Consider the following 27,206-nt stretch of genomic DNA (forward strand, 5'->3'; position numbering starts at 1 on the left):
TGAATTAATTGCAACAGAAACATCAGGCGTATTAATATGTGGTGAGATTGGAATATTCACTTGAATCCATTTCTGGACACGTCCAGTAAAACTAAAGTGTCACAATCAGAAGCTCTATATGTTAAAAGGATGCTTAAGAAGAAGGGTTGGTTTTCACATTCCCACCATATGTATTCAAGACTGGACTATTTTTTATGTCACACTTTGATAAGCACAGGATTGTAAATTGTGATATAGGGCTGAGAGATATTTCGGACCATGCAGGCGTGTACCTGACACTCCATCTGCACTCATGGACGCTTCATATTGGTCTACTAAAGGATGTAAAATTCAAAAGGTTTGTAAAAGAAGAATTTAAGGAATACATGGACTATAATAACAATGGTGATGTTTCTCCTCAGTATTTTATGGGATGCAGCGAAGGCAGTTCTTAGAGGGAATCTAGTTTTGTGGTCCTCATATAAAAAAAGGAAACAGAGAAACATCTAAAAGACCTCATTGAAAAGTAACAATGATGACACCTTATCACAAATGAAAGAAGCACAACAGATATTAAACAGGTTATATGATGACCAAATAGAGAAAAGGGCTAAATTCATGCAGAATTATTATGAAAATGGTCCCAAATCCAAGAAGCCAAGAGGAAACAGCAGGCTGACAGATTTATTCAGAGAATTAAAAACCCAGCAAATGATAAGATATGACATGAAAAGCATAAAGAATCTTTTGTGACCTATTATACCCGACTGTACGCAGAACCCACCACGACAGATGTGCCCTCTGTTAATGCATTTCTTTCCTTGATTTACCATCGATAGGAACAAAATAAAAGATTAACACCAACAGTAACTGCGGAGGAGATTAACCAGGCCGTTTCAAATAAGATGGCCGGTGAGGACGGCTACCCGGCAGAGTGGTACAAGCAGAGATCTCGTAGCCCCTCTGCTGAGGGTTTGCTTTAACCATGTGCTTACAGGGGGAGATACCCCCATCCTGGAAACGAGCAGGTATTTCAGTAATTCCCAAACCGGGTAAGAACAAAACAGAACGTGGTTCCTACAGACCCATATCAGTCGTGAATATTGACTACAGGATATTTGCAACACTATTAGCTAAACAGTTGGAATTTATAACTTCAGAACTAGCAGATACAGATCAAACAGGCTTTGTTCGAAACGGACAAACTCACGATGATGTGAGGCGGGCTCTCGTTCTAGTAAACAAAATAAAAAATATCAAATCAGTAGCTGTCTGACTGTCTGACTGCTGGAATGATCTTCAATCAAAGCTTTATTCGTCACATGCAGGTTGCCCTGCAGTGAAATGGGACCCCCCCCCCCCGACCTTACACATATAGCACAAACATTACATGGGGATACAGGTCGGAGATTGGTAGAATCAGAGAAAAAACATTGAAATGTACACTACAGTGGGGAAAGTACAAGAGGAAAAAAGAGACCCCTACTCATTCTGTGCTTCCATGGTAGGACAGCATGAGAACAGGAAACAAAAAACTCCTTTGCACAAAAAAGCACATAAATGTCCACAGCACAACATTGTGAAGACATGACAAGCCACAGGGGTGGGTGGGGGGTGAGGAGTAATCCGAAGAAACACAGCAGCCACCCTGCACAGCGCTATCATTCCAGCGCGGCACACAGACCCGCCGTGTTCCCTCGCCGTAAACAAGCATCGAAGGCGTTGGAAAGGGAGGGGGGATGAGTGAGTGCCTATCAGTGTAAGTGTATGTGTGTGCGTGTCCATAGTTCAGCGGAGACAGTGTCCTTCGCTCTATCAGGCTAAGTAAACAGTCTGCCAGCCAACCCAGGTGGCCTTCATGGGACGGGAAGAATAGTCATCACACAGTCGTTATCAGGGAGTTGGGAGTTGTTTTGGTGGGCTCCAGCCTTGGGCCTGCAGCTGGCGCCATGGTGTCCAAATGTTGAATATTGTTGATTTCTCCTTTGTGAGCAGCTCAAATTTAGCCCTCTGACACTGGTCCCTCGATCTCCCGTTGGAGAGCCGTGAGCCTCCCCATGATGGTATCAAACTTCTGTTCCATGGTGTTGTCAGTCTTTTGATTCTGAGACCTCACAACTGCAGTGATCCGTTCCGCGATGTTTTCCAACTGTCGCTCAAGGGTGTCATTTTGAGCAGGCCTTTCGCTGATGTTTCCCCTCATACCAAGGACTGAGGAAATCGGACAAATACCTTTTATTAAAACTACTGGCTGGTGCAAAGAAAGCCATAACTCGCAAATGGCTAAACGTGGCTCCACCGTCATTTTTGGACTGGATAGGCATTACCAAGGAAATTTACACAATGGAGAGACTTTTTCATTAAGACTTGCTGCTGATAAATTTGAGAAGTAATGGAAAAAATGGGACCTTTACTTGAATGGAAAAATATTATAAATTCTGGTACCAAAAGTATCATCGCTGTAATTCACCTGTTTGATTTGATTGTACCATAAATGGATACCTTTTTTTTAATGCATCTTTGCAAGCCTAGTGCTCTGTACTTGTTAATGTCTGAATGTTTTGTAAAAAATATACAAAACTACCAATAAAAACAAAGTGTTAAAAAACCCAGCATCACCACCAGGGGGCAGCGTGAAGGTGGCTCTGTATCCACTCCACATATTTGGCCACTCGGGTATAGACTCCATACACTCTCAGACTCCCGCACTCCTCTGGTCCACCCCAGGACACCAACCCAAACACCGCCCACCTCCGGCTGACCTCGTCCTCCATTACAAATGCACCCCCGCTGTCCCCTAGGCAGGTGTCCCGCCCCCCCTCGAAGAAGCCGGCACAGAACATGTTGTCAGTGATGTTGTAGCTGACGGAGCGCGAGGCGTAGCTCGCCTCACACTCGGCCTGGGAGACCACAGGCAGCTTCACATACTGCAGGAGGTCAGAGGTCATCTCGAGGTCGCTGTCCGACACAGGGTCAAAGGTCAGAGTGGATGAGGGGGAGGAAGAAGCAGAGGCATTGGGGTTGGAGATTCCCCAACCAGCAACCACACCCAGAGAGTTGGGGGGAGGTGCCAGGGGGTCATCCTGGGGTAAAGACAGAGGTCAGAGGTCAAGCAGCAGACAGATCAGTAAAATATTTACATCCTTAGTCGATCTGATCTCACTGCCTCAAACAGGCGATGACATCACCAGTAAAAATAAAGAAACATGTGATTCAAAAATACTGGAAATAAAGCAAACGTGTCCACATCGAGCCCAAAGCAGACGTGTCTGAGACGTCATTGCTGAACAGTCATTTAAGATTAGTTAGTAAATAACAATTAGCTAATGTTGTTCATGAGACTAAAATCATCTCACTGTGTTAATGTAAATATAATATGGCCAATGTTATAGTATTGTCAGATTATTATGATATATATATATATATATATATATATATATATATATATATATATATATATATATATATCGTAGTGGTTAGACTACACGCCTTTGGAACCCAGGATCGCAAGTTCGATTCCTGCCTTGGGCGTCTGTATCCAGTAAGGGTCCTAAGGCTAGACCCCCTATGCTAAGCGAGCCTACCGCAGACATGAGCGAGACAGATAAATATGAAGGCGTCGCCCGGATCAACAAGGTCCGCGTCAGGTGTTGAGGAACCAGGGCACCCTGACGAAAAGTGGGCTACTGGAACAAGAAGGCATCGGTGGGCAAGAGACGAAAACAGGGCGTTGTTGGAATGCTACTACGCAAGTAACCCCGGCGGCAGGGGCTACATGAATAGGATGACGGACCTATGGATTCTTCGATACCCAACATCCACAATGACGGCGAAACAACTAGTAGCTCAGTGTTCCAACATTCGAAAGAAGGGACTGCTCTCACAGCTAGAGATTGACGAGGTACAACACAAATGCTACGGCAAGGAGGAGTCAGGACGCCAGGTCAGGGGGGAGATATCATCACCCCCACCCGAGATTGGGTACATAGCCCCAAGTGCGATAGGAGAAGGATCGTTGAGTGCGAGAGGAACTGACCTGAAAAATAGGATAATGGCCAAGCTTGAAACCTGGATCCCCCGTAGCCGGTTACCAAGATTACGTAAAGTACCCTCAGAAGGTCTGCTAGATGATGTTAATGCAGCACTACGGACAATACCTACAACCACGATTACTGACACTAACAAGCTGATCTACAATACGGCAGCAGTGATCAGTGAGATGCTTGGCTACAAGTTGAACAGCCACAAGGGGCAGTACCCTCCATGGAGAAGGAGGCTAGAGGGCAAGATCAAAGTAGCACGGAGGGAGGTTAGCCAACTAACGGAGTTGCAGAAAGGTGCGACAAAGAAGGTGCATAAGAAATACAGCAAGCTGTCCATACCTGAGGCCTTGGAAACTGCCAAGCAAAGACTCACAGCCTTGGCCAGCCGCTTGAGGAGGTACACCAGAGAGATAGAAGGCAGGAGAATAAACCAGCTGTTCTCCACAGAACCAGCAAAGGTGTACTCTCAGTGGCAAGGGAACAATAATAAGAGAACAGCACCACCAAGGCTGGAGACGGAGCAATACTGGAAGAGCATATGGGAGAAGGACGCAACCCATAACGGCAATGCTCAGTGGCTAGTGGATCTGAGGGCAGACCACAGCGACCTCCCTGAACAGGGTCCAGTAACCATCACAGTGGCAGATATCCAAGAAAGGGTCTCCAGTATGAAGAGTTGGACAGCACCAGGGCCCGACATGGTTCACGCCTACTGGCTAAAGAAGCTGACTGCACTCCACGAGCGTCTGGCAGCACAAATGAACCAGCTGCTAGTTAACGAGAGACACCCGGAATGGCTAACCGAAGGCCGGACGGTCCTGATCCCCAAGGACCCCAAGAAGGGACCGGTCCCCTCCAACTACCGACCAATAACCTGCCTCAGTACTACATGGAAGCTCCTGTCAGGCATCATATCGGCTAAGATGAACAGGCACATGGGTCAATACATGAGTGGGACACAGAAAGGAATTGGCAAGAATACCAGAGGCGCAAAACACCAGCTACTGGTAGACAGAACAATCAGCCGAGACTGCAAGACCAGACTGACCAACCTGTGCACTGCCTGGATTGATTACAAGAAGGCCTATGACTCAATGCCCCACAGCTGGATACTGGAATGCCTAGAATTGTACAAGATCAATGGGACCCTAAGAGCCTTCATCAGGAACTCAATGGGGATGTGGCGTACAACACTAGAGGCCAACTCCAAGCCCATAGCACAAGTCACCATCAAGTGCGGGATCTACCAAGGAGATGCTCTGTCCCCACTGCTGTTCTGCATAGGCCTGAACCCCCTCAGTGAGATCATTAAAAAGACTGGCTACGGATACAGACTACGGAACGGAGCAGTTGTCAGCCACCTCCTGTACATGGATGACATCAAGCTGTATGCCAAGAGTGAACGAGACATCGATTCACTGATCCACACTACCAGGCTATACAGCAATGACATTGGAATGTCGTTCGGACTGGAGAAGTGTAGTCGGATGGTATCAAAGAGAGGGAAGGTAGTCAGAACTGAGGGGATTGAACTACCAGAAGGCAACATTGCAGACATAGAGGACAGTTACAAGTACCTGGGGATCCCGCAGGCGAATGGGAACCATGAAGAGGCCGCTAGAAAGGCTGCAACCACCAAGTACCTGCAGAGGGTCAGGCAAGTCCTGAGGAGTCAGCTGAATGGTAAGAACAAGATCCGGGCCATCAACACGTACGCCCTGCCCGTGATCAGGTACCCTGCTGGGGTAATAGGCTGGCCAAAGGAGGAGATAGAAGCCACTGACATAAAGACAAGAAAGCTCCTTACCATGCATGGAGAGTTTCACCCCAAGTCCAGCACCCTGAGGCTGTACGCTAAGCGGAAGGAAGGGGGCCGGGGACTGGTGAGTGTCAGCACCACAGTCCAGGATGAGACAACGAACATCCAAGAATACATTGGGAAGATGGCCCCAACTGACCGAGTGCTCAGTGAATACCTCAGGCAGCAAAAACCCAAGAAAGAGGAGGGAGACGAGGAACCATCATGGAAGGACAGGCCCCTGCACGGTATGTACCACCGGCAGATAGAGGAGGTGGCTGATATCCAGAAATCCTACCAGTGGCTGGACAAAGCTGGACTGAAAGACAGCACAGAGGCACTAATCATGGCAGCACAAGAATAAGCTCTGAGTACAAGATCCATAGAGGCTGGGGTCTATCACACCAGGCAAGACCCCAGGTGCAGGCTGTGTAAAGATGCCCCAGAGACAATCCAGCACATAACAGCAGGGTGCAAGATGCTAGCAGGCAAGGCATACATGGAACGCCATAACCAAGTGGCCGGCATAGTGTACAGGAACATCTGTGCCGAGTATAACCTGGAAGTCCCGAGGTCAAAATGGGAGATGCCCCCAAGGGTGGTGGAGAATGACCGAGCTAAGATCCTGTGGGACTTCCAGATACAGACGGACAAAATGGTGGTGGCTAACCAACCGGACATAGTGGTGGTAGACAAACAGAAGAAGACGGCCGTAGTGATCGATGTAGCGGTTCCGAATGACAGCAATATCAGGAAGAAGGAACACGAGAAGCTGGAGAAATACCAAGGGCTCAGAGAAGAGCTCGAGAGGATGTGGAGGGTGAAGGTAACGGTGGTCCCCGTGGTAATCGGAGCACTAGGTGCGGTGACTCCCAAGCTAGGCGAGTGGCTCCAGCAGATCCCGGGAATAACATCGGAGATCTCTGTCCAGAAGAGCGCAGTCCTGGGAACAGCTAAGATACTGCGCAGGACCCTCAAGCTCCCAGGCCTCTGGTAGAGGACCCGAGCTTGAAGGATAAACCGCCCGCAGGGGTGTGCTGGGTGTGTGTGTGTGTGTGTGTGTGTGTATATATATATATATATATATATATACACACACACACACACACACACACACACACACACACATATATATATATATATACATATATATATATATATATACATATATATATATATATATATATATATATACATATATATATATATATATACATATACATATATATATATATACATATACATATATATATATATACATATATATATATATATATATATATATATATATATATATATATATATATATATATATATATATATATATATATATATATACACGTATATATGTATATATATATATATATATATATATATATATATATATATATATATGTGTATATATATATATATATATATATATATATATATATATATATATATATATATATATATATATATATATATATATATATATATATATATATACATATATATATATCACTGACTTTCAGCTTGTTGTGTTTGTGGATATATGACTGACTTTAATTATTACACATTGGCACATAAATGAGTGACGTCATATTCAGTACTTTTGACAGTTCACTCTTCGGCCACTCCATCTTATTAGGGAAATGCCACATACATAAATGTAAATTTCAAAACTCAACCCCATCATTTAATTTGTTTTTGATTGAAATTGAATATTACTTAAACTCTCTTAAATTAACTTCCGATATAAAAGGTTTATCATTGATTGAAATTCATTCAGAAATGTTCAACGAATGAGCTGTCACAACTTTCAAGTACAAAGTTGTTATGAAGTCTGTCACATTCCCCCCTTTTTTTTTCTTTTTTATCCTTTATTTATTTCATTGTACTGTATATTGTTACTCTTATTTGCCTTGTATGTCTACTGTACAAACTGAACTGGAATGACTGACTGTTCGCTTTATAATTTCAATAAAGTTTGGGAAAAAAACAAAAAAAAAAACCTCTTTGGCCGCTCCCGTCTGCCGTATTTTGCGGCAAAATAATCCACACCCACCGCCGCGCTCTGAATTGTGGGATATATGGGACCACAAAGCGTGCACCGGACCACGCTTGATATTTGGGGAAATCGACGGCGGATTTGGAGTATGCATTTCATTTCAATTCAATTCAATTTTATTTATATAGCGCCAAATCACAACATAAGTCGCCTCAAGGCGCTTCATAGATACAGAGAAAAACCCAACAATCATATGACCCCCTATGAGCAAGCACTTTGGCAACAGTGGGAAGGAAAAACTCCCTTTTAACAGGAAGAAACCTCCGGCAGAACCAGGCTCAGGGAGGGGCGGGGCCATCTGCTGCGACCGGTTGGGGGGGGGGAGCATTTGAAGCACACTTCGAATTGGGACAGCCGTCGTCGTGTGGCGGTGACGTAACCGCACTTGAAATGCGTACTTCAAGCGTGCAGACCCTGAAATGGGACACAGCCTCAGTGTCGAGGAGTAGCTCCTCCCCCCGTCTTTAATGAGGGGACCAGCTGACCTTTGGAGCAAGCTCAGCATAGGTGAGGTTCGGCTTCACGTTCATGCACTGCTGCTGAGCACCATGCTTTGTTTTTACCCCGACTTTGCCAAGCACACTCTGGCAGACTCACGGACACCTGTACAGGTAAGGAGGCCTTAACCGGGTCTTCCTGCCTGAAGAGCTCAGGAAAGCTAACTCCACCTAATCACTGAGATCCTTTTAAAGTCATTCTAGTTTTTTTATAAAGCAGACTTTTATTATTAGTTTTACATTTTCAGTCTCTTACAAGGATTTTAATTCTGTCTGTTAACATGTCTGTCTGATAACCTTTGTGTCTGTCAGCTCAGAGGTCCTCTCCCTGTGACCTCTGACCTTTGTGTTGGGAGATCACACCTAAGTGAACACGGCTTTGTGCAGACTCAGCTGGAGCTGTGACCCACCTGTGTGTGAGGCAGTGGGAGACAGACTGGACGGATGAGTTGGTTAAACTCCACCCGCTCACTCAGCCTCAGCAGGGCGATGTCGTTGTTGTAGTTGTTGGGTTGGAAGTCCGGGTGGAGGAAGATCCGGTCTACGGAGAGGTTGGTGGCCCGACGTTTGTCTCTGGCATCATGGAGACCAAGGAAGACCTGAAGGACAGAACAAGCAGGTCACTTACAGCCGATAAGCATCCGTCCCACGGTTTGGCAGAGACACAAAGCTGATCACAGATACAGGAGAGAACTTCAGAAACCTTGACGTGGTCAGCGGCCACGGGAACGACACTGGTGTCCCTCCTCAGGGACCGCAGGATGTGGGCAGCTGTGAGGACCCAGGACTCCGACAGCAGGGCCCCAGAGCCGAACCAGCGATCCTCTGGGACCCTGGACAGGTCCTCCACACTGAGCAGGACCTGCCAGGGGAAGAAGCCAGGCTCAGCGCTACGACCGCCCACAATCCGCTTCACCTGAGGGGGGAGAGGGCGGGATGGCTGGCCGCAGGCTGGACACGCAGAGACATCAGGCAGACAGGTTATCAGACAGACAGATGAACAGGCAGACAGGTTAACAGGCAGACAGGTGAACAGACAGACAGGTGAACAGGCAGACAGGTGAACAGGCAGACAGGTTATCAGGCAGACAGGTGAACAGGCAGACAGGTGAACAGGCAGACAGGTTATCAGACAGACAGGTGAACAGGCAGACAGGTGAACAGGCAGACAGGTGAACAGACAGACAGGTGAACAGGTAGACAGGTGAAAAGAAAGACAGGTTATCAGACAGACAGGTTATCAGACAGACAGGTGAACAGGCAGACAGGTGAACAGACAGACAGGTGAACAGACAGACAGGTTATCAGGCAGACAGGTGAACAGGCAGACAGGTTATCAGGCAGACAGGTGAACAGGCAGACAGGTTATCAGACAGACAGGTGAACAGGCAGACAGGTGAACAGACAGACAGGTGAAAAGAAAGACAGGTTATCAGACAGACAGGTGAACAGGCAGACAGGTGAACAGGCAGACAGGTGAACAGACAGACAGGTTATCAGACAGACAGGTTAACAGACAGACAGGTGAACAGGCAGACAGGTGAACAGGCAGACAGGTGAACAGACAGACAGGTTATCAGACAGACAGGTTATCAGACAGACAGGTTAACAGACAGACAGGTGAACAGGCAGACAGGTGAACAGACAGACAGGTGAAAAGAAAGACAGGTTATCAGACAGACAGGTGAACAGGCAGACAGGTGAACAGACAGACAGGTTATCAGACAGACAGGTTAACAGACAGACAGGTGAACAGGCAGACAGGTGAACAGGCAGACAGGTGAACAGACAGACAGGTGAACAGAAAGACAGGTTATCAGACAGACAGGTGAACAGGCAGACAGGTGAACAGACAGACAGGTGAACAGGCAGACAGGTGAAAAGAAAGACAGGTGAACAGACAGACAGGTTATCAGACAGACAGGTTATCAGACAGACAGGTGAACAGGCAGACAGGTGAACAGGCAGACGGGTTAACAGACAGACGGGTTATCAGAAAGACAGGTGAACAGGCAGACAGGTGAATAGACAGACGGGTTAACAGACAGACGGGTTAACAGACAGACGGGTTAACAGACAGACAGGTGAACAGGCAGACGGGCAGGTACTTGGCAGACAGGTGGGTACTGTGCTCCTTCCTTCTGAATCAACCCAGTCTCCACTCAGACCACACCTGTATGAAGCTACAAACAGTAACCGGAGTGTGAGGAGGCCTCTGGTTATCAATAGCAGGTCCAGTTTTTATCAACATGTTTAAAAACAGATGAGGAGCAAATTGCCCAAAGATGAGAACAAAATAATAAAAATGAATAAAAACATTTCCTTACTACAACCAGACACAGAGCTCGAGGAACAACAAGGTTCAGCCAATAATCGGATGAGCTGTCACTGCACAGCAACCACTGAAGGAAACCAAACAGGAAGACCTCTTACTGTTAAGCTGGACGCCGCCCTCCCTGCACACGTACTGAACGGTCGCACCGAACAGTGTGCTGTTGTCATGGTTACCAAACACCACGTCAGCCATGTCGACCATCTTTGGACTCCCACAATCCACCACTGTGACAGACAGGACAAAAACACCAATCAGCTTTGAGTCTGAGCAGAAAGGAGGAAGAATGAGCCAGAACCAAACTACAGCTGACCGACAGCGACAACGAATCAGAACTGACGTGTTCCAATGATCCAGACACGTGAGTGTGACGTGATTTTAATCTGAAACTCATCTCAACGTAACGTGAGACCCGACAGGCTGAAGAGTCAGCGTGTCCTGAAGGGGGCGTCACGGGAACACGCATCGAGACAAAGAACGCAAACACGTGTGACAGAAACACATCAGCGCCGCGATCCCTGAATGTGAGTCACAGACACTCGACAGAAGCTTCTGGTTTTACGCTTTATTGGAAAATACAGACACATCAACACTGTTCGCTCCTGCAGTATCTTTATCAGCCAATGAGACTGGCTTGCTCATTAAGCTAGGCTGTGATTGGTCCGGATGCTGGACAGAGAGCTTGGCTTCCTCCTGGAGTCTGCAGAGAAACGAGAGCGAGAGGAAAGTGTGTGAGCAGACCTGAACTGTCTCTCAGCACCTGCACAGACAGCTACCTGTCAGTCTCAAAACTGATCTGCAGGACGCCACGGCGGTGCCTGCCTACCACAGCACGACCGGCCTGGTCAGCCAGTCCCCCCCTCCCCGCGGTGGTAAAATAAACATGTCAGTCGTAACTCACCTGTTTGCATTATTAGGGGCGTGGCCTCTGCGACTGACATGTGGATGGTGACACAGGTGGCTGTAGCTACTAACTTCACCTGAGCTGGACCCGTGGGCCGTGTTTGTGCTGTTGGAGCCTTTTAATGACATCATGTGACCAATAACATGGCTGCTGTGAGGTCACTACTGTACTAACAGAGCATCAGAAAAGGCGGAGCTTCAGGTTTACTAAACGAAAGCCTAACTAGCACTACTGTGACGCTCCTGTAGAGTCTGCAGAGAGCCAGCAGGTGGCGTGTGTGCTCCAGGAAACAGGTTGCAGCAGCAGTAACCCAGACTCAAACACGGGAGACACTGAAACACAAACACTCTGGAGAGGTCAAAGGTCGAGCAGTCTTACTGTGGCACGGAGGAGGACGGTCGCTCCACGATCCATCGGCCCGGCAGTCGATCTGATAGTGATCCAGGTGACCTCCGTCCTGAGCAGAGACAGCGCAGCCAGGTTAGCAACAAGCAGCATCACTGCAGACCATGTGACCCGCACAGCTGATCTACACCTGTGGCGCATAGCTCGGACGCACGCCGCGTTCGCGCTCTGCGTGACCGATCCGTTTGACAGTTCGATCTGTCAAACGGACGCCAGTGCGCTGGCCCATTCCTTCACGTGCGCAGCACCGCTGTTTTTGAAACAAACTAAACATCATTTGGGTTGACCAAACTCAGCTGATGTGACACGCCCCCTACCTTCAGCAGGTGGTATCCAGGCTCACAGGTGAACAGGATGTGGTCTTTAAAGAAGTATTCTGATTGGAAGGGGTTCATCAGGGCGTTGGGCGGAGTATTGGGCACGGGACATTGACTTCCTGTCAGGAGACAATAAAAGCTATAACTCCCAGCTGTGTGTCTGTTTGCATCACCTGGACATGGACTCACCTGTAGCCGTGTAGCCGAGCCTCCAGCCGAGGTTTTCTCCAGAGCTATCGCTGTGGAACACGATGGAGGCCACGTTGCTGTCGGTCTGAATGACTCCTGGAGATCGATCGCCACAGAACGGACCGAACACAGCACTTCCTGCTTTAATCTGACAGGAAAACAGCTGATTAACAGCTCCAACACGTCACCCGAGTGTGTGTCTGTGTGTGTGTTTTCTTCACCTTAATGTAGTCATAGGGACAGCTGACGTCAGGGTGATCCTCCACATCAAAGTGTGAGTCAAACTGGAGGCGGAGCCTGAAGCCATCCTCCACCTCGATGCGGTACAAGCACTCGCAGCTCTTTGGGTACGGAGCAGGGAAGTCAATGCTGCTCAGAACTCCGGAGCGTTCCCTGAACACATCGCTGCTGCACTCCACTGAACAGAATAGAATTCAACTTTACTGTGATTGCACACGTCACAAGTGCAAGACAACAGAAATGCAGTTTGCATCCATCCAGAAAGTGCTTTGGCAATAATATTGATATATTACAAAATATGGATCTATTATAGGTATGTTACAATGTACACGGTATGAAGGCATGTTATGAATATGCTCTAAGTATGTACTGGCTGCAGTGAGTGTACAAGCTATGAACAGGATATAAATATGGTTAAAATATGAAAACTATTTGAGATTGTAGAGATACAATTGCTACTATTAATAAACAGTTGTAGAACTATAATTATTGTATTGTACAGAATGATTGTCTATACATCATTTACAGTAGTGCATTTTAGCACACACACACACACACACACACACAGAAGAGCAGAGTCAAAAACTGAGTTTGTATATTTGCTCTCTGAGGATCTGCAGGCTTCCTGAAGGACACTCAGAGCTCTTCCCACACTGATGTTCGGCTCTCACAGGCTTGTGTGTTTCTATCCAGCTGTGCTTTAATGCACAGCTTTGTGTTTGCACTGTTGTCATGCTGATAGTCAGATGTTTCCAGATGTTCCTGAACGATCACAGTGGATTAAATACTCATTTGTATATCTGTGTTTTGTATCATATTTGTTGCATCCATGTTTGGGAGGGGAAAAAATATGAGACATTAAAGGGGCGTGGCTAACCGGAAGCAAAGAAAAGAGGTGAGACTCAAGACTTTTGCACACTCAGTGTGTTGTGTTATAATGGTTCTGTAATCAGTCAGAGGTCACCGAGAGGTCGTCGCTCTGTAGCAAACCCTCAGACGTGAACACGCACAGGCAGAACTCAGACAGAGCCTGCCTCCCCCACACAGAAACACGCAAATATTTACCACCGATCAGGCGCCGCTATCAGTCACAGCGGGGTCACGGTCCACAGCACTGATCTGTCAGGACACGTGAGGACCCACACATTCCTCCCCCACCCGTGGTTCATGTGGGGCTCATATCTTTGGAAAGCAGAGCCCCGCAGCGCACGCTACTGTACTTGTGGATGAACGCGAGCAATCAGCTGTGGGTGCTGTGGATTATGACACCCGAGCCGATGTCTGCGCTCACCTCTGCAGGTGTGGTTGTCAGAGTGCAGCCGGTAACCATAGCGACAGGAGCAGTAGTATCCTCCGATGTAGTTGTGGCAGAAATGATCGCAGAGCGCGTCCTCGCCACTCCGCTCGCTGCACTCGTCTACGTCTAGAGGGGCGGGGCCAGAGGCGGGACCAGAGGAGACAGGAAACAAGCATCAGATGAGAAACGCAAACAAACTGCGCCTTTTTGTCAGGTGACCTCTGAAACTGAGTCGCACTGAAACAGGAAGTCCGCAGACTCGCTCACTGCTCGTCAGAGTTCTGCTCGGTCCCACCTTCAGACCAGCACCGAGCAGAACTCCGATGAACACCTGAAGGTCCAAACTCCGGCTCCAGAGGAGACGTCATGGCGAGAGACCGAACCCGTCTGCTCGGGCGGGCTGGGTCTGGTTCTTACCCACGGCGCTGTAGTGAGCCACGAACCCGGAGAACCGCTCCTCGTCGGAGAAGTCGGAGGAGAAGAGGAGGCTGAGGGAGTTTCTGGGGGAAGTGAGGGCCTGCTGAGCCGGCACCGCCTCCGTGTCCGTCTGCTCCTTCCCACAGAACAACGCCAGCACCTCCCCCTCAGCCTCCACCTGCAGACAGAGAACCATAGTTTGTGACATCACTGTGGCGCGCAAACACACACACACACACCAAAAACTGGCATCCTGTGTCTCACCTTGACGTAGTCGTACTCGCACAGGTAAGACGGCTCCAGGTCGAAGTGGCTGAAGTAGAGCTTGATCTGGAAGCCGTCAGGAACGCTGACGTTCCAGCGCAGCTGCATGTCCCGGGGATACGGCTCCGGGAAGTTTGGTGAGCACAGGCTGCCGTACATCCCCGACAGCGACAGCTGCTGAGCACCGAGTCCGAGCGAGAAGAGCAGCGAGATGAGGATGAGTCTGAGAGGAAGCAAAGCGACACTCGTCAGGACGTCACAGAGGTCCGGCCCCCTCCTCATCAGAGGCCTGGGACCAGGCCCGCACGCATCCTTCTGCGAACGTTACACGCACACCAGCCTGTTCCTATTGCACATGCTCAGTGAAAGCCTGCTCCCACCCAGCACCATCAGTAAACACGCCCTTTTTCTTTGAAAGTAAAATCTCAGCCCACATAAATATATCAACAACAGTGATCACAAAACGGTGTATAACTGAACACAGTAGTGAGATCTTTAACCAGGTCTTCCCATTAACACCTGACCTGCCCAGAGGGTCAGTCAATGAGCTCGTCAATAGCTTCAATGCTAACATGTTAAATGTAATGGACACTATTGCTCCCATTAAGGTGAAGGTTATCTCTGGAAGGAAAAAGTCTCCATGGAGAAACTCCACACTGGTGAAAAAAGAAAAAAGAGAGTGTAGGAAAGCTGAGCTGAACTTCATTCGACCATGGCCTGCAATGACTTTGCCAAATTCTTCACAGACAAAATCCAAAAAATTAGACAAGCAATTGGTACATCAACAGCAGATCCAGGATATGTACTGTGTCCACCAAAAAACTGTTTAAACCCCATGAAACAGTTTGACCCTATTAACAGCAAAGACCTGGAGGACATCTTAGGTCAACTGAACTCCTCCTCCTGCTGTTTAGATGTCCTGCCAACAAGTTTTTTCAAAAAGGTCTCAAAGACTTTAGAGTCAGACCTGTTACAGATCGCCAACTTTTCTTTATTATCAGGTGTGTTTCCAGAATCACTAAAAACTGCTGTAATCAAACCTATACTGAAAAAGGACAATCTTGACAAGACACAAATGAACAACTACAGGCCGATCTCAAATCTCCCGTTTTTAAGTAAGATCATTGAAAAAGCAGTTTCTCAACAGCTCAGTTACTTCTTAAAACAGAATAATTGCTACGATGCCTTCCAGTCAGGTTTTAGACAGAACCACAGCACTGAAACCGCTCTGACCAAAGTGTTTAATGACATATGTCTGAATACAGACAGTGGAAAAATGTCAGTTTTAGTTTTACTGGATCTCAGTGCAGCATTTGATACAGTTGACCACAACATATTACTCAAACGACTGGAGAACTGGACAGGTCTTTCAGGAACTGTACTAAACTGGTTCAAAACATACGTAGAAAACAGGAAATACTTTGTATCAATAGGTAACTTCACATCTGAACAGACAAGCATCACATGTGGAGTTCCCCAAGGTTCCATCTTGGGACCCCTTCTGTTTAACATTTACATGCTCCCACTGGCACAGATTATAAAGAACAACAAAATAAACTATCACAGCTATGCAGATGACACACAAATATATATCACAATGTCACCAGGAGACCGAGGCCCTGTACAGGCTCTTGGTAAATGCATTGAGGAAATCAATGACTGGTTGTGCCACAATTTTCTCCAGCTAAACAAAAACAAAACTGAAGTAATAGTCTTTGGCGCCAAAGAAAAACGATTACAGGTCACCAGAGAACTTCAATCTATACATCTAAAAACCACAAACCAGGCGAGAAATTTGGGTGTAGTGATGGATGCAGACCTAAACTTAGAAAAACACATTAAGACAATAACAAAGTCAGCTTACTATCACCTCAAGAATATATCAAGGATAAAAGATCTGATGTCTCAACAGGACCTGGAAAAACTAGTCCATGCATTCATCTTTAGTAGGCTTGATTACTGTAACAGCATCTTTACAGGTCTACCTAAAAAATCAGTCAGACAACTACAGCTCATTCAGAACTCTGCTGCTCGAGTCCTCACTAAGACCAAAAAAGTGGACCACATCAGTCCAGCTCTGAGGTCCTTACACTGGCTGCCTGTCCGTCAGAGGATAGACTTTAAAGTTCTGATGCTGGCCTATAAAGCTCTGAATGGTTTAGGACCAAAATGGAGTTCGGTGTATGAAGAGTCAGATGTGGACAAGGCTTATGACAATTTCCTAGATATTTTTACTATGTGGTACAATAAACATTGTCCTGTAAACGAACACATGACAAAGAAAAAAAAGATAAAAAGTCCTTGGCTCACAAAAGGAATTATTAATGCTTGCAAAAAGAAAAACAATCTGTATAAACAGTTTATCAAAGTAAAAACAAAAGAAGTGGAACAAAGATATAAAGCATATAGAAATAAATTGACTGATATTATAAGAACGAGCAAACAACTTTATTATAGAAGAAGATTATATGAAAATAAAAACAATATAAAAGGAACTTGGGATGTGTTAAACAACTTAATTAAACAAGGATCTTCTGGAACATCATATTCTGAATATTTTACTGATGCAAATGGTGAAAATCACAACATGAGTAATATTGTCGATGGGTTCAATAAATTCTTCATAAATGTTGGCCCGGAACTAGCAGCGGACATCCCGTGTCATAAAAATGAAAATATCAGTAATATAAAATCAAATCCCTTTTCACTGTTCCTCTCAGCTACAAATGAGCAAGAAGTAATAAATATCACATTAGAATGTAAAAGTAAGTCTTCAATGGATTATCATGACATAAATATGTCTGTAGTTAAACAGGTCATTCTGAATATTGCTAGTCCCTTAACATATATCTGTAATTTATCATTTCAGTCCGGTTGTTTTCCAAAAAAAATGAAAATTGCGAAAGTAATACCACTATATAAAAGTAGTGACAAACACAGTTTTACCAATTATAGGCCTATTTCTCTACTGCCTCAATTCTCAAAAATTCTAGAAAAACTTTTTAATTCAAGATTAGAAAAATTCCTTGAAAAACATCAAATAATAAATGTTGGTCAGTATGGTTTCAGAACGCAAAGAACCACTTCAATGGCGATAATTGAGGCAGTAGAAGAAATTACTGATACACTGGATAAAAATAAATATGCAGTTGGTATTTTTGTTGATCTCAAAAAGGCCTTCGACACAATCAATCACTCAATATTATTGGATAAATTGGAAAGATATGGTATTCGAGGGAAAGCTGGTAACTGGTTAAAAAGTTACCTAACGGGTCGGGAACAATATGTTAGCATAGGGCATTACCATTCAGAGAAACTTGGTATTACATGTGGTGTTCCCCAAGGGTCAGTGTTGGGACCAAAACTTTTCAATGTATACATAAATGATATTTTTGATGTTTCTCAAGTACTTAAACTCATACTGTTCGCAGATGACACCAACATATTTTTCAGTAGCGATGATTATACTGATCTTGTAATGACTGTAAACAGGGAGCTAAAATTAATAAAAAAATGGATGGACATAAATAAATTATCATTAAATATAAATAAAACTAAAGCAATGTTTTTTGGTAATTTAAAATATAATATAGAATTACCAATTATCATTGAAGGTGTACCAATTGATAACGTGAGTGAAAACAAATTTTTGGGAGTCGTAATTGATAATAAAATTTCATGGAAACCCCACGTCAGACACATAAAAACCAAAATTTCCAGAAGCCTCGCAGTTTTGAACAAAGTGAAACCATACCTTGATAAAGATGCACTTCGTACTCTGTACTGTACTCTGGTTCTTCCATATCTTATATATTGTGTGGAAGTGTGGGGAAATAAAAATACAACTAATCCATGAGTCACAGTACAGAAACGAGCACTGCGTATTATTCACAAGGCTGGTTATCTAGATCATACTCACAAATTCTTTCTTCAGGCAAAGTTACTTAAATTCCAGGATCTGGTTAATTACAATACATCCATAATTTTGTATAAAGCTTTTACTAAACTTTTACCGGCAAATTTACAAACTAGATTTGAAATTCGAGAAAAGGTTTATAATGTGAGAGGCTTTGGAGAATTCAAATTACCCAGAACTCGAACAACCCGTAAAGGTTTTTGTGTGTCTGTATGTGGTGTGAAAATCTGGAACAGTCTGAGTTTACAACTGAAACAATGCAAAAATATTCATAGATTTAAATTCCTCTACAAACAGTTGGTCTGGTCACAGTATACTCAATGATGCTTTTAGTGTGCTCTGTAATGTCTGTCCTCTTACCATTGCTGGTATGGATTCAAAAAAAAAAAAAAAAGAGTGTGCGTATGTATGTACATATATGTACATGTGTGTGTAGATATATATGTATGTATATGTATGTGTGTATGTGTGTGTTCGTTACTTGTAGTTATTACTGCCTGTTACCTGTGGTAATGCAATTTATAATTTATATATTCTGTATTCAGTTATGAAGGCTCTAATTGTTGGTTGCGAGCTGCAGTTTAGATGCTTGTATGCGCCCGGGGCTGTTGATGGGTCTGTATGCAATGATGGGCGTAGCTGCGGGAAGTTTGTTTTTTTTGTTGATGAGTGAGTATAGGGGTGGGATTTAATAAGTTTTCTTCGTCCCACTCCTTTTTCAGGCAATTTTTGTTTTTTGTTTTGTGCATTTTATGTTCAATATAGGTATTTGTTGTGCCTGGAAATGAACAAATAAATGAATGAAATGAATGAATGAAAATACATCAGTGACCTCCTGACCCAGCATGAACCTTCCAGATCCCTCAGGTCATCTGGATCCGGTCTGTTATCAGTTCCCAGAGTCAGAACCAGACACGGAGAAGCTGCATTCAGCTTTTATGCTCCTTATATCTGGAACAAACTCCCAGAAAGCCTCAGATCAGCTGAAACACTCAGTTTATTTAAATCCAGGTTGAAGACTCACCTGTTCTCAGCTGCATTTGAATAAAGCACCAAATACACACTGTTTTACTTTTAAGCTTAAATTTCAAAACTTACATTTAACTACTGATTTTATCTACTGTTCTGTTTGTTTGTTTTAATCAATTTTAAATCATGCTTTTTATTTGTTCTTGTTTCTAATGTCTCTGTAAAGCACTTTGAATCACCTTGTTGTTGAATTGTGCTGTACAAATAAACTTGCCTTGCCCCCCTGACACTTTATTTGGTACAGCTGGTTAGCACCTGATTGGACGTCAGTCAGGTTCCAGAAAGGCTGCTTCCTATCAGCAGCCTGTCCGCTCTCCTGACCTCTGACCTTAGCGAGGCATCTGCTGCTCGCTGGATGTTGGAAAGGAAACGCCCGGCCGATGATAGTTTCACATTTTATAACCGCTTTGCTTCAGCTGTTCCTCGGTTTCAGTGACGTGTGCAGCCACTACAGTAAACTCACACCCTAACCCAGGGGTCTCAAACCGTGGCCTGGGGGCCACTCGCTGCCCGTACCTTGATGTGCAGAAATATAATGCACTTTGACCCCTGAAGTGACTTTTTGTTAAAATAAGTTCTTTAAAAAGCCAAAAAAGATGAATCTGAAGCCAACATGAGCAGAGAGCACAAACATGCTGAGGCTGTGTGAGTGCAGTGACAGACTCACAAACTCATGCACGCACTTATGTGCAGTTTGTTGCATACAAACACAACGACAGCCGCAGTGCTGCGTGTGTGTGCACAGACCCATGTGTTAGTGAAGAGCAGAGATGGGCAGTAATGTAATCGATTATCAACACTGGTTAAGAGATTGGAAACAAACTCTTGTTACACAACATTTGAAATTTTAAAAACAAACACATTTTAGGAAATATTTGTTTGTTTTGTACTTGAGCACTAGTCAAAGGAGCTTACAGAGAAAAGCGTCTGGACTTCTTTGAGTTGCTTGAAGACGTTTCACCTCTCATCCAGAAGCTTCTTCAGTTCTGTGCCATTGTGAAACCTGACCCCCACCTTCACAGTAAGCTCACCTGAAACTCTGGCTGATTGGGACCCACACCCAGTTTCACACCTTGGCTCAGGCGATTAGAGGATCATCAGGGGGTCCTTTTGTCCCTCTGTGGGGGGGATACTCCCGCTAGGTTTATATCTGGGACTCTCCACCATTTGACCTTAGAACTGAAGAAGCTTCTCGGATGAGAGGTGAAACGTCTTCAAGCAACTTAAAGAAGTCCAGACGCTTTTCTTTGCAAGCTCCTTAGACCACGATGACCTGGATGACTGAGAACCTTCACAGACATACTTGAACGGTAAAATCTCCTCCAATCAGATGACAGAGCCAGCAGTGGCCCGCAGCTCCTTTCACTCTGAGACCCAAGCGCACAAACCTTCATCCTCCCTCTTCATCACCTCCACCTGCGTGAGCGCTGAGCTGCGGGACCACGCCCCCGCGGCGCGTTTATGACACCTGATCACCTGGAGTTCCGCTACACCGCGTCCGTCAGTGAGTCTGAGTATCGATCCTGATCAGCACCGACTACAAGAACCTGCAATCACGTGACCCGAAACTCCTTACCTCATGTTGGACGTGGCAGCTCCTCTCAGCTCCTTCGGCGGCTCCTCCGCTCCTCTGTGCTCCTCCGGACACCGACCCCCGGGTTTCACCCCGGCGTGACGTATACTGAGAGGCTTACGTCATCACGTGCCATGCCGAAGCAGCCTGGAGGAACAGCAGCGCCCTCTGGGGCTCAAAGTGATTCTTTTCGTACTGAAGTCCGTTTGTTTGTTTACCTGTTTTACGTCACAGTTAATCAACTTCCTGTTTCCTGACTGCAGCAGCTGCCAGAGTCCAGTCAGAAAAGACCCGATTTAAGAGATGTACACTTGTAAAAGTAAAAAGTACATCCGGCCTGTGTAACAGTGGCGCAGTCAAAGTACTTTTACATGCAGTACTGCAGTACATCAGCCTCTGGCACGAAGGAAAAACACGTGACCTATCATTAGCTCACCTGAAGACCCTCAGCGTTTTCCTCACGTCTTTTCACAGTAAAAGCACTAATGACAGCACAGACACTTCCTGTGGTTTTACACAATAAAACCTCTTTGTTAAGAAGTAAGATAAGATGAGTCTTTATTGACCTGACGGCGGGGAAATGCGTGCGTTCCCACAGCTCAGGTACAGAGAGCAGAAGAATACAAAGCCCAAAAATACAAAATCAATAAGATAATACAATATATACCACGGTAACTGAGGTTCTATGTACACGCACAAACAGTGTGTGTGACGGAGAAAAACATGCAAGAAATTCATTTCAGCTATTCTTCTATCTAAGAAATCCATAAGGATAGATATGTACGTGCAAACACACGTACAAATACACATACATCCATACACACCAAATATACACATATATATACACATGCACACGTCCATACATATAAGGTGCATTATCCATGTGGCGGTGACTGTGGTTGTCCACGTGACTCATGACATCATGATCGAGGAGGCTAACTGCTGCTGACTGATCTGTGAGGGCGTTTCAGTCTGTGACTGAAGGAGCTGCTCAGCCCACTCACACACTCATGCAGAGGGTGGTGTGGGTTGTTCATGATGGATGTCAGCTTTACTAACATCCTCCTGTCGCCCACCACCTCCACAGACTCCAGAGGACATCCCAGCACAGAGCTAGATCTCCGCACCAGTTTGTCAACCCTGCTCCTGTCCGTGGATCTGCTCCCCCAGCAGGTCACTGCGCAGAGAGAGGCGGGCGCTAGCCCGTATTAGTCTTTTTTATGAGTTCGCCCTCCTTAAGAGCAGTGACCTTGGGGGCCTTTGTTCCCTTATTTCTATTTTTTTCGTGTTGCACTCCGGTTGCCTAGGCCGGGGTGTAACAGTGTCATAGAAGAAAACAGACTGGATGTAAAAGATGGCGATATCTCCTGCTTCTTGCTCCAGTCACTCACTTCCGTTCTCAGTGTTTTACCTGTTAGACCAGTGGTCAGGAACTCCAGGCCGCAGCCTGGTTTTAGAGTTTTCAGCTGATTTAAAAGGCTAAATTAAAAAGTTCTGCAGAGGCATGGTGATGAGCTCATGTGACTCAGGTGTGCTGAAACCTTCCCCGCCTCTGTTTCAGTCTTATTCCAGACGTTATCTGAATATTTCAGCATCACTTCCTGTCCACCTCCGTGATATGTCACAGAGCCGGTTTTAGGCTGAAAAAGGTCCCACGTGACCACAAACCGCGCTCAGCAGTAAGGTTGCTGTGAAAGAAAGATGAGTCTGCTGCGGGCGCGCGCATCACAGTCTCGTGCTTCGTCTTTAATGAGAACTCGAACCTCCTGGCTGTAAACCGAGCCCTTGTTGCCATGGACCCAGCGCAGGTGTGCACTGGCACCTGACGTTTCCCGCGGTCCCCCCTCCTCCCGGAGGTGGAGGCGGGGGCGTTGTGGTGGTGGCCTCCTCCCCCGGCTCCTCCTCCTCCATCATGCCGGGCAGACAGAAGCAGCTCCTCTTCTCCGTGTGCGGGCTCCTCGGCCTCTCCTGTGCGCTCACGGCCGCGGTGGCCACCGGCCTGCCACTCTGGCTCCGCGGGGCCGTGCTGTGCCGCACCGGGGCCGAGCTCGTCAACGCCACCGGGGCCGAGCTGGACAAGTTCGTGGGCGAGCTGAGCTACGGGCTGTTCCACGGACAGCGCGTGAAGCAGTGCGGGCTGGGGGGCCGCGCGGCGCGCTTCTCCTGTGAGTGATCGCCGATGATGCATGCGCACGAGCAGTAATTCACGCACGAGCTGCTGCGAGTCTGCTCACGGCTCTATCAACAACTCTGCATTAATAATAATCAGGTTAATCAATAACCCTGTTCATTGATCTGCAGTGACTGCTGTCATCACATTATTGTTGTGACAGAAAATATTTCAGCTGAAAAAAACTATAAAAATAAAAACACTGATTCAATTGGGACAGCAAACTGAAAAAGTTCAAGATGTCAAACAGATGAGATTTCATAGTAACCAGAACTCCATAAACTGAAGAGCCAGGACTGAGACCAGGACCAGGACCCAGACCAGGATCAGCATCAGCATTTCTGATTTGGGGGTTTTGGAGCCGGAGCTCTGTTGTCACCGGGGTGGCAGAAAAATGATTTCTGAACCCTGATGCTGATTTGAGACAAACGCTGAGCTCTGCCTGCGTGACTGTGCGTGAACGTCACAGTCACGCAGGCTGAGCTCGTCTCATTGGCTCGGACACACGGCCAGCAGCAGGCGTCCTTCATAAATAAGGTTAATTAAAGGTTAAATGAATACAGCTGCAGATGTGAAACCACTGTCAGATAATCTTTTCCAAACGGGCGAATAAACATTTGTCACGTGACTCTGAGCGCTGGGACAGGAAGCAGCTCCCTCTGAGGTCCTGGGCAGCGCGGCACTAATGAGGTTTCCGCCTGATTGCGTGGGATCTGCGAGCAGAGACAAAGCCGCTCTGTCCCTGCAGGACCTGCGTCTCTGCTTCAGTGCAGAGCTTTTTGTTTCACGTCAGCGTCTCTGTGGGACGTTTGTCAGCCTTCGTGGGTGTTCCAGCAGTGGGGGTGTTACTGTCACAGCTGAACTTAGTGGGGAGGTGGAGCACGCTCCAGGTTCCAGCAGCTCGTGTTCTCTGGTTTTAAATCTCTTATTAAATATCTGACAATGTTCACTTCTTGTGTCTGTTTTGCACACTTCCTGTCTCTGTGAGTTTACAGAAGATTTTCTGTCACGTTGGCGCTCTTGATTCTGTTTTTCATGTTTCTGTCTCTTCCTGTGTCGGTCTCGTCTGCTTTGTGTCAGCGTGTCTTCGCCCTGCTGTTTGACCCTCTAACAGGAAGTGCTGGCTGTGTGTCCCGAGGCTCGGTGACCTCTGTGGTCGCTGCAGACCGGACACGCCTCTCACTGCAGGTCTGTCTCTTGATGTCTTCCAGTCTTTCCTGACCTCCTGAGTGCCATCCCCACGGGCCTCCACGTCACCGTCATCTTCTTCTGTGGTGTTGTGACACTCTTCTCCTCCGTGGCCACCGGCTTCTTCTTCTTCAACGCCTTCGGCAGACCCTACGAGACGCTGCAAGGCCCCGTGGGACTTTACCTGTGGACCTTCATCACCTGTGAGAACCACACCCTCACAGCTTCACCTGCCAGTCCACGGGAAGCTTTTGTTTGTACTGTAACGTGTGTCAAAGATAACCGTCCTCACGGTTGCCCCCAGCACAGCCAAATACGTCATCATTTGAAGAAGGGCTGATAAGATAAGAACAGCTGTTCGCTAAAATACGACCAAAAGCACGACTGTTAGAGATGGGGGGGGGCAGAGGAAGGACAGTGTCACTGAAATGCATGCTGGGACAGTTGGCGGGCTCCCTGTGAGCCTGTAACGAGATATAAAATATGGATGGTCTGAAATGAGTTCGGAGAGGATCACAGACAAACAGCCTGATAACAGAGCCCAGGGCAGGAGAGGGATAAAGCAGGCGGGGGGGCGGCCTGGCCGAGCATTAAGACCCAACGATCCTCCGCTCATTTCCTCCTTCTCCGGGTTCATTTCACTTAATCGGCCCGTCCAATGTGTGCCTGCAACCGCAGACCCCAATTAGTGCCGGGCAGCGTCCCCACAAATACTCCAGTTTCACTCACAAAGGCCCGCAGGAGCCTAGCAGGCCGCCACGGCACCTGTCTGAGGCCACGCCCCTAACGATGCAAACTTGAACCTTAACACAGTTTATGCAGGTGTGTAGTAGAAACAGGTGTTACGAGGGCTCAATATTCACAGACACCACACAGCTTATGCATCAGGCTGAAGCATCTTAACGCAGCGGTCTGTGTGGACGAACTCACTGCTGCCCCCGCTGGACGGGGGAGGAACTGCAGTGTTGGAGCCTGTGCTCCTCACAGTTGGATGGTTGGTCCAAACCCTGGATGGGGAACCAGTGATGCACAGACTGGAGACGCCTGTCAGTCATGTGACCTGAGCTCAGCTGAGCCACGTTACCATAAGCTCCATCACGGGTTTTATTTTCACCGCCTGAGCTCCTCTGATGACATCATCACTCCTTCTGTTGTGGTGTCTGGTTCGCCTCCTCTGGCCTTCTCAGAGGTGGAGGTGGTGTCTAAGGGTGATGGGGTCAGAGGTCAGAGGTAAGCCTGATGGTTCCTGTCTGTGTTTCCTGCAGGTGTCGGCAGCTGCCTCGTCATGGTCCTGTTTGTGTCGGAGGTAAAGCTCAGTCGTCTGTCCGAGCGGATTGCCAACTTCAATGAGGGGAATTTCATCTTCCAGACGTACACCGAGCGCTACGACCGATGCTTCTGGCTCTTCTTCCTCATCTTCCTCCTTCAGGGACTGAACGCCCTGCTGGTCCGACTGGCGGGAATCCAGTTTCCCTTTCAACAAAACAAAGAGGTGGAGCTGAGCGGCGGGGCGGCCGACCTCATGTACTGAGAGGAGAGGAGCACGGCTCAGCGGGAAAATGGCCTGAACGCCAGACTTCATCAGCCGCCACTTCCTGTCACCGCAGCTCTGTCAGACGGCTTTCCTTCACAGTCTGTTCCACACTGAAGAAGCCGAACCCTCGCTCTTCACCAGCGTGAGGGCGTTTCCCTCAGTAACAGCGACGATCGTGACTCTGACGCTGAAACTACGAACAGTTCATAGATTTGAAATGTTACTCTGTGGTAGATGATGCCGTCGAGCTCCTCTGTGTCTTCGTTTCTTTGCAGATCTGTGATGTTTAGGTCCTCGCTGGCTCACTCGTCCTTTAGCTTCTTGTGTTTCACCGATCACGATGACCACGCATCCGGCGCCGAGCCCGTCCTGATCCGAGCTCTTTGGTTCTGAGGACAGGCGATGCCTCGGCTCTGCCGTGTTGCTGTGTGGGAAAGCAAACGTGATCGCTGAACGCAGAGGAAGGTTTTGGACAGTGAATCATTGACAAAGTGTGTTTCTGTGCAAACCATCACGAGCTAAATGTGCCTGTTAGGAAAATAAAACTGTATCTGAGCGTCTGCTTCTGGGTTTGACTGATTGTTTGGTGGCTTCACGTCTGGATTTCTTCTGTTCCTGCAGCTCTCTGTGACTGATCTCTGACCAGCTGCTGGTCCGTTGCTCCTCTGAGATCTTTCTGAGGGCTTTACATGACGAGGACAGAGGTCACCAGCAGAGAGCAGAGCCTGGAGGTCGGAGGTTACGCTCCCTGTGGAGGTCCTCGCCTTTGACGGGTTTGATGAGGAGACAAACGTAGGACTTCATTTTTTTACAATATAAAAGACCAGAGTTTTTTTTTTTTTCTGTGACATGACCTGTAACTGTGGCTGATCAGATGTTTACTGGTCCAAATACAGAAAGCCATCAGTTGCCATGGTGATGTTCTCATTTTTGCACATCATCATGAAAGCAGAAATATCCCGAAACCCTCGGCAGCGTTCACACAGCGTGCTGAATCCTGAGCAGCTTCAGCCGCACGTGGCAGAAAACCCGCGACAGCGGTGAGCGAGGTGCTTCAGGAAGCC

The 27,206-nt window shown here is 46.8% G+C and overlaps 2 protein-coding genes across 6 annotated transcripts; one reads left to right on the plus strand and one right to left on the minus strand.

The window, feature by feature from the left end:
* Positions 1-649: 649 nt before the first annotated feature.
* masp1 (MBL associated serine protease 1) lies at positions 650-21,677 on the minus strand. 4 transcript variants are annotated; one of them, XM_014410831.4, is made up of 13 exons: positions 21,254-21,677; positions 14,733-14,955; positions 14,469-14,646; positions 14,046-14,177; positions 12,736-12,932; positions 12,515-12,662; positions 12,326-12,444; positions 11,982-12,060; positions 10,801-10,926; positions 10,476-10,550; positions 9,071-9,318; positions 8,778-8,966; positions 650-3,062 (listed from the first exon to the last, which is right to left on the minus strand). In XM_014410831.4, the coding sequence occupies exons 1-13, from the start codon at positions 21,256-21,258 to the stop codon at positions 2,595-2,597; spliced, it is 2,187 nt and encodes a 728-aa protein (XP_014266317.2). In that variant the 5' UTR covers positions 21,259-21,677; the 3' UTR covers positions 650-2,594. The 4 variants fall into 4 exon arrangements, with proteins under 4 accessions (XP_014266317.2, XP_076729654.1, XP_014266319.2 ...); XM_076873539.1 differs by lacking the exon at positions 650-3,062 and having other exon boundaries at positions 8,828-8,966; positions 9,071-9,229; positions 21,254-21,675; XM_014410833.4 differs by lacking the exons at positions 650-3,062; positions 10,476-10,550 and having other exon boundaries at positions 8,828-8,966; positions 9,071-9,229; positions 21,254-21,672.
* Positions 21,678-22,209: 532 nt separating this feature from the next.
* clrn1 (clarin 1) lies at positions 22,210-26,704 on the plus strand. 2 transcript variants are annotated; one of them, XM_004572570.6, is made up of 3 exons: positions 22,210-23,415; positions 24,632-24,811; positions 25,874-26,704. In XM_004572570.6, exons 1-3 carry the CDS (start codon positions 23,163-23,165, stop codon positions 26,137-26,139), a joined length of 699 nt encoding a protein of 232 aa, XP_004572627.1. In that variant the 5' UTR covers positions 22,210-23,162; the 3' UTR covers positions 26,140-26,704. The 2 variants fall into 2 exon arrangements, with proteins under 2 accessions (XP_004572627.1, XP_076729655.1); XM_076873540.1 differs by lacking the exon at positions 22,210-23,415 and adding an exon at positions 23,529-24,310.
* Positions 26,705-27,206: the final 502 nt, after the last annotated feature.

This window comes from Maylandia zebra, linkage group LG14 (assembly GCF_041146795.1).
Source record: "Maylandia zebra isolate NMK-2024a linkage group LG14, Mzebra_GT3a, whole genome shotgun sequence".
NCBI classification, from domain to species: domain Eukaryota; kingdom Metazoa; phylum Chordata; class Actinopteri; order Cichliformes; family Cichlidae; genus Maylandia; species Maylandia zebra.

Excerpts from the sequence above, each read along its gene's own strand:
- masp1 (XM_014410831.4), bottom strand. Across the intron at positions 12,445-12,514 it reads GCTCGGCTACACGGCTACAG|GAAGTCAATGTCCCGTGCCC; the intron begins GTGAGTCCATGT and ends GTCTCCTGACAG. Across the intron at positions 8,967-9,070 it reads TGGCCGCTGACCACGTCAAG|GTCTTCCTTGGTCTCCATGA; the intron begins GTTTCTGAAGTT and ends TCTGTCCTTCAG.
- clrn1 (XM_004572570.6), top strand. The coding sequence starts at position 23,163 with ATGCCGGGCAGACAGAAGCAGCTCCTCTTCTCCGTGTGCGGGCTCCTC. Across the intron at positions 23,416-24,631 it reads CCGCGCGGCGCGCTTCTCCT|TCTTTCCTGACCTCCTGAGT; the intron begins GTGAGTGATCGC and ends GATGTCTTCCAG. Across the intron at positions 24,812-25,873 it reads CCTGTGGACCTTCATCACCT|GTGTCGGCAGCTGCCTCGTC; the intron begins GTGAGAACCACA and ends TGTTTCCTGCAG.